Genomic DNA, 7,500 nt, shown 5'->3' on the forward strand with positions numbered 1-7,500 from the left:
ATCCGGCCACTTGGGATTCGCAGCCACTCAACCTGGGAAGGGAGCGTGCGTGCTTATCCTACTGGCTTTTCACGTGGCCAGCACGGACTGGAACTCAGAGCTGGAAAACTGAGGCCAGCCATCTGTCCGGAGGCGTACGGGGACACCAACTTCGCAGAAATAGCAATTAAATATCCACATGGTCCTGAATGTATATGTGTCAGCCACACAAGGAATGATTGTAGGCCACCCAGACAGGTTGTCCGCGATCACCAAGAAGGCCTTCCCACCGACTATGAAAAAGTCTGCGGACACGGACTCGAAGGGCCTGGAGGATACATCGTCTGAATGAAACGGCTCGTGTTGTTGACTCTGCTGAAGGGTCTGGTATGGCTTGCAGGGCTTGGGCAGTGCTCTTGATATCTGCTTCACTACCTGGCCAGAAGACCGTGCACCACAGTGACTGTCATGAAGATGAGCAAGGGTACTTCTGCGAGGGGCTCTGGGGACGACTATGCATTGGTTGTAGAGGACCAACTCTTCATCTGTCGCATAGTTTCCAGTATGGAAAGAGTGAGGAGTGGAGCGCATACCGATGTGAAGGAAATCCTGACATGACGCAGTCCAGCCTGAGGTTGATGGTCTGTTAGTTTTCTCCCATCTTGTCTGCTTTGTTTGGGAGGAAACTGCACATATCTCACTAGGTGACGCGTGAATGGCTGATGCTGTGGTCCGGGTGGCTGCATAGGATCTGCAACAAGTGACGACATCCTGTAAAGAAGCACTAGAATTGAGGGAAATTAACTTTTGAACAAGTTCCTTATCCCGGACACCCATAAGGATGATAATTTTTATTGGGTCTCGGCGCATGTAACAGAATGGCCAGGGCATAGGTCGACTTCCTCAGCATAACCTCACATAAAATTGTCCGAAGTCTTCCCCCTACACCAGACGACACAGAGTGGTGCCCGATGACGAATATGTTGACCTGTGAAAAAGTCTTGGAGGGCGACGAGAACTGCTTCCACAAAGAGGGTAGTATCCGGCAAAATGCCCAAAGTGTCTTCCAAAATCCGTTGCACCTCCAGGGAAACTGACATCCGCAGATGAATAAGTTGTTTCTCCTGTGTGAGTTTTGGGAGGTCAACCATAGTGGAGAAATCCGCCCAAGGACGTCGCCATTGCCTGTGGCATCAGCCTGAAGTACAGTGGGGCTGGGAGCCAAAGCTTAGTGGCAGTGGGTGTAACTGATGTGTGGGAGGACATCTGTGGGACATCTGTAATTGCCATTGTAGTGGGCGTAGAAGTCGTGAAGATCCCACTGGTGGATGTTGAACACGTAGGTGTGGGCGTAGGAGGGACGAAATCGTGAGCTGAAGGTTTCAGAACAGTCGTGGGAGAGGGCTGAGCTGCGTGAAGAACCTTTGGATTCGTCTGTTGAGCAGCCAGGAGGATGGGATTAAACGCTTGTTGTGTCCACAAAACTTGAAGAAAGCGTTGAGAATCCTCTTATCGAAGCCGTCTGTCCTCATCTCGCCATGATCTCTGTTTTTTTCTTCTTCCGATCTCAAGCGTCTTCCTTTTCGTATTGCCTCAGATCTTGCCTCTGCAGTGAGTTTAGACTCCTCGAAGTACCTCACTAGGTGCATAAGTTCAGCATTAGGAGGTGTACGGGTATAACTCTTCTTGTCCTGTGGTAGACAGAGCCCTGGCTTGTGGGGTATCTACGGTCTAAAAAGCTGAATATACCACTGTGCTCACTGTTGATGGAGCAGTTCAAAAGAATTTATTATCACCTCGAAAATTAAGGTGAGTTTTCAGGGTGAAATATCTTTTTAGTGGCAGTCATGCGGGAGTGTGTGCGTGCGTGCGTGAGAGCGTTCCATATATATGGCTGCGAGGCTAGCCCGGAGCTGCTGCATGTTTACATCATGGCGGCAGGAGCGCCTGCTGGTAAATCCCGCCACCACGGTAAGCATCGAGTGTCAGAAAAAAAAATGAGACAACCATGAATAATGACACAGGCCGGGCCATATATATGGAAGGCCCCGGCGAAGCTAGATCTTCGAAAGTCTCAATAATAATAGCCCGGAGCTCAGTAGCGAGCTGACCATCGAAGAGAGAGACGTCGCTCTTCGTTACGGATGGGGGAGGGGGATACGGGTACCCAAGACTACCCGAGACGCTGAGGGGCCCTGCAAGGGGTTAGCACAGCACACAGTACAACACTTTGAATATAATTTCACCGCACTTCAGGGGTTACAGTTGCACTAAAAGTAGTTTTATGAGTTAATTAGTCACTTCACTACACTGGAGAAAGTCTGAGGGGTAGCAAACCAGTGGGTCCGACCGCAAGGCTCTCTGTAAATTTGGTTAAACTTTTGCAGGGTAGGGGTTCCTTATTTCACCATGTTGTTCGTCCTCGAGAAACTTCTCTAAGTGTAGGAAGTCGAATGAAGAAGTAGGTCCTTTTAGCTGCTGTTTGTTGGGCAAAGAGTATAGAGAGCAAGAGGGGGATGCAGTTAGATTGCATTCTCTCCAGCTTGCGGGACCACTGAAAGGAATTAGCAAGGTATAGGTTATCCCCATGTGATTTTTTTCCTGTTTGTTATTTAGGTTCATTAAAATAAAAAGAGATTCGCAAGCTTAAATAAAAGTGTCGATTTTTTATTGTGCTCCTTATACTGATACTGACAATGAATAAAAAAAAAAAAAAAAAAAAAACGCAGTTTGGCCAGCTATGGCGCCACTCGGGTGACGTCACAAGCTCCGCCCCACTTTGACATGTCACTTGTTTGATTGTGTTGACATTTTGCTAAATTTATGTCTTGTGCTGCCGCTACGTTCCACGTAAATGCGAGAAAAAAACATATAGCTGTGCCACGAATTACTGGATTTAATGAATTTGAACCGTTTTTTGTTTATTTCATGGAAGAGAATTAGATAAAAATTCAGGAGTGATTTTCTAGAATTGCTTCAAAGTAAATATCCTTCTTGCGTTAATCAGTTATTAAAACTGTACTGTAAAACTTGTACTTTTTTAGGTTAATACACTTACAACTGATTACAGGAATTCGAGAAAAATAAACAATGAGCAGCCTCAAAAGTGTTTTTGAAAAAATAATAAGAACGGGACGTAAGCTTTAATCATAGTATGTAGAATCAAAATTAATTTCGTGACTAGTGTGTAAAAGATTTAGTTATTTGGCTGTTGGCCAATTGCTCGTTACGTTATTTGAATGAAATCTGACTACACCGAATTAAGGATTTTTATAAAAAAAGGCCAAGGTTTATTAGTACTGTGTGTGAGGACCGAGAACAGAACAGCGGGGGCTAAGGTTGGCCGCCGAGACGAGATGCCAACTAGTAAATTTCCTTCTGCTGCTACGTTGGATGGAATATAGGGGAGGAGGAGAATTCCTTAGGGTAAGGATGGGAAGGGAAGCTGAGGGTACACACACACGCACACACTCACGCACGCACGCACGCACGCACGCACGCACGCACGCACGCACGCACGCACACACACACACACACACACACACACACACACACACACACACACACACACACACACACACACACACACATACATACATACACGCACGCGCGCATATAGATAGATAGATAGATAGATATATAGATATATATAGATATATATAGATACAGATATAGATAGATAGATATAGATACATACACATACATACATATATATATATATATATATATATATATATATATATATATATATATATATATATATATATACATACATATATATACATATATATATATTACAAATATAAATATATATATGTGTATGTGTGTGTGTGTGCGTGTGTGTGTGTGTGTGTGTGTGTGTGTGTGTGTGTGTGTGTGTGTGTGTGTGTGTGTGTGTGTGTGTGTGTGTGTGTGTGTGTGTGTGTGTGTGTGTGTGTGTGTGTGTGTGTGTTTGTGTGCATACAAACACACAATGATATAAACATACGGAATATAATTACTGTTATTGTTTTTTTTAATAATTTTTATCGCTATTACGATAATCACCGATAACAACTTCTGGCCTTATTATTATCAATATTTCACCATAACATATTTCATCAAATAATATTATAATCACCATCATCATCCTCACCTCTCTGCTTGATATGAAATATCCCCACCACACATCGAATAGAATTACAACCTCCGTCAAGAAAGATCATTCCTTAAAAGCCCCAGATAGGAATATGAACCTTACGTACACTAACGGTAATACTAGCGTGTATAAGAGGAAGTGCAGACGGAAACCGAATTATTATGGAGGTTTTACTGCGTTGCGAATAAACTGTTCAGGCGGCGTAATTCCAGCCTGTGGAGTGTGACGAATGTTGGGTATTAGGGAATCGCGAGGAAAGGGAGGGGGTGGGGGAGGAGAGATAGAAAGAGGAGGGAGGAGAGATAGATAGAGAGGGAGGGAGGGAAGGAAGGAGGGAGATATAGGGTAATGGGGGGAGGGAGTGGGAGGAGGAGAGATAGATAGAGAGGGAGGGAGGGAGAGAGAGAGAGAGAAACAGAAAGAGAAAGAAAGAGAGAGAGAAAGAGATAGAGTTGGTTAAATAGATAGACAGAGATAGAGATAGACATATAAATGAGTGGAAAGACAGACAGTTAGACAGAGAGAAAGAGAGAGGAAGTTGAAAAAAAAAAACAGAAATAGAAACATTCAGTGATAGACAGAAAAAAAACGAAACTATACTGAACCCTAAATATCAGAATAAATACAAGCTTCCTCCTCCCTCTGTTATGGTGCACGCAGGGAGCCAGCGAGGGCGGCCAGCAGGACAAGCAATCGTAGTAGAGGTGAGTAGAGTTTAAAAAATAAATCATGTTGCTGCTTATTTTAATCGTCAAAGTCAAGGATAAAGAGATAGACTGATGTATAAAAGAAGTCAGTTTTACCTTGACACTCGGAATTATAAATGAGTTGGCTAATATGGAATTATTTCAACTGCAGGGAGATTCCAATATTGGTATCTTGTTTTTTTCAGTAAACCTGTTTTGTGTGTGTGTGTGTGTGTGTATGCGTGTGTGTCTATATATATATATATATATATATATATATATATATATATATATATATATATATATATATATATATATATATCACAAACACAAACCCACACACACAGACACACACACACACACACACACACACACATACACACACACACACACACACACACACACACACACATATATATATATATATATATATATATATATATATATATATATATATATATATATATATATATATATATGTGTGTGTGTGTGTGTGTGTGTGTGTGTGTGTGTGTGTGTGTGTGTGTGTGTGTGTGTGTGTGTGCGTGCGTGCGTGCGTGCGTGCGTGTGTGTATGTGTGTGGTATGTGTGTGTGTGTATTTTACCAGTCTCTAAACTATTTGCCATTTATTTCATTACATGTGCCTAGTTTGTTGACAATGTAGAGTTATTAAAAAGTAAATATATTCATATATGCTTCCTCAATATAAAATCATCGATTTTCCATCAAATAGAAATAAAAAAAACGACTGAATGAATGATTCATGGATATTTTAATATGTGGGTGAATGAATGAATATACAAATAGACAGATTTACGAATGAATAGATTAACAGTTATAAGAAAATAAATATAAACAGACTGACACATTGTAGATATATTAACATAGAACTAAATAAGCATGCAAATCGTCAGAGAAATGGATAAATAGATAAATTATGTATACATCAAATATTTTTCATCTCTCAGGCAATTAACTATTGGTTCACGTGAATCAGCAATTTTCCCTGCCATTTGCACGTTCATTTTTTACTCTCTCGATATACCAGTAACGGTTCCATTACAGACCAAAGTCATATTACAGGAAATATATGTCTATTTATCAAGAGAATATGAAGCTCGGTATTTCGGATCTAGAATCTGACGAATTAATTTGGTCAGATAAAATTTTTGCTTTACCTAATGTACCCTAAACTAAAAACTAACTTACCCTCTCCTAACCCAAAGGTTTTACGAAATTCCTAATCAAGCCTAAACCTAAACTAAACCAAACCTAATTTGAACCTAAACTGAAGGAAACTACACTAACTTGCCTTAACCCAACTTTTCCTAAACTAGCATAAACTTAGCCTAAACTAAACCAAAACTAACTTAACCTTAAACTTAATCCAACCTAACCTAGCTTAAACCTAACTTATACGATTACACAATATCCCGAATTAATTTCTGTGAATACTTGAAAAACTTTGACACTTATGATCAAAACAAAACAAATATTATTGAAAACCAGTGATTTAATTCAACTATCAAAAGATCACAGTGGTTTACAAATGCCGATTTGATTCAATTGCTGTTGTTAATCAATCATTGCAGATGAAAGTAATTATAGAATCCACGGCAATATTTCCAGCCATACTGTTATATTTGGTGTTACATAGAGCTCAATTTCCTGATTTATAAACCTGAGAGTTTTGAATGATATATATTTTTACTTTTATGGAAATGTATTATTAACCCAATCACCCCGGATTTATGTTCTGTCCCTTGTAGGTTTTTGTGAATTTTGTTACATACAGATGGCTCCACATGTGCTCAGCCTCCAAGGAGTCTATCAGTAGGCCCTACTGACTGATCTTGATTTCCCCATTCCTTGAATTGGCGGGAAAATGCGTTTTTCCTTTTAATACAATTGATATCAATACTGTTATTATTGTTAATGATGTTATGATTATTAAAGTATTATTAAAATCTTGTTAACATTTAAGACAATGAAATAATGCAAAAGATCCTTTCCAAAAGTCAAGGAAAAGGGTAAACAGGTGACAAAGGTAGGACTAATAACTGACTCCTTGATGACTAAGCACTTGTAGTGCCATCTATGTGTGAATACAATAAATAAACCTGTGTTACAGTGGGCATGGCATGTATTCTTGCCAAACGTGGCGATTGGGTTAATATTATTGCTATTATTTTTTTAGGCATTATGTAGCATACAGACAACAGATAATATAAGGTATTTCAATCACAGGGCTCTTCTGATACAACGCCTCTGCATGTGATTTTATATATACATAATCCTTTTTCAATGTTTCCATCATGTATCGAGTCACTCAGCAATATAAATAATTATTAGTGATAATCATTATGACTATGATTATTATTACAGTTATTATTATTATCATTATCATTATTATTATTATTATTATTATTATTATTATTATTATTATTATCATTATTATTATTATCATTATTATTATTATTATTATTATTATTGGTTATATTATTATCATTATCATTATAACTGTTATTATTATTATTGACCTCTCCATCTGCCAGCTTCCTATTATTGTTATTATCATTATTATTAATACCATTGCTATTTTTATTATTACTATTATTATTATTGTTATTATTGTTATAATATTATTATTTATTTTATTATTATTATTATTATTATTATTATTATTGTTATTATTA

The 7,500-nt window shown here is 38.8% G+C and overlaps 1 protein-coding gene across 1 annotated transcript; it reads right to left on the reverse strand.

Moving 5' to 3' along the window:
- Window positions 1–69: 69 nt before the first annotated feature.
- LOC119584601 lies at window positions 70–1,079 on the reverse strand. The gene is made up of 2 exons (XM_037933290.1): window positions 898–1,079; window positions 70–763 (listed from the first exon to the last, which is right to left on the reverse strand). The coding sequence occupies exons 1-2, from the start codon at window positions 1,077–1,079 to the stop codon at window positions 70–72; spliced, it is 876 nt and encodes a 291-aa protein (XP_037789218.1).
- Between the last annotated feature and the right edge of the window lie 6,421 nt (window positions 1,080–7,500).

The sequence above is a fragment of the Penaeus monodon genome, chromosome 18 (genome assembly GCF_015228065.2).
Source record: "Penaeus monodon isolate SGIC_2016 chromosome 18, NSTDA_Pmon_1, whole genome shotgun sequence".
Taxonomy (NCBI): Eukaryota; Metazoa; Arthropoda; class Malacostraca; order Decapoda; family Penaeidae; genus Penaeus; species Penaeus monodon.

What these genes read in the sequence shown, in the direction of transcription:
- LOC119584601 (XM_037933290.1), bottom strand. Translation starts at nt 1,079, where the DNA reads ATGTCAGTTTCCCTGGAGGTGCAACGGATTTTGGAAGACACTTTGGGC. An exon ending in AAGACTTCGGACAATTTTAT is followed by an intron (nt 764 to 897) that starts GTGAGGTTATGC and finishes CCTCAATTCTAG; the next exon opens with TGCTTCTTTACAGGATGTCG.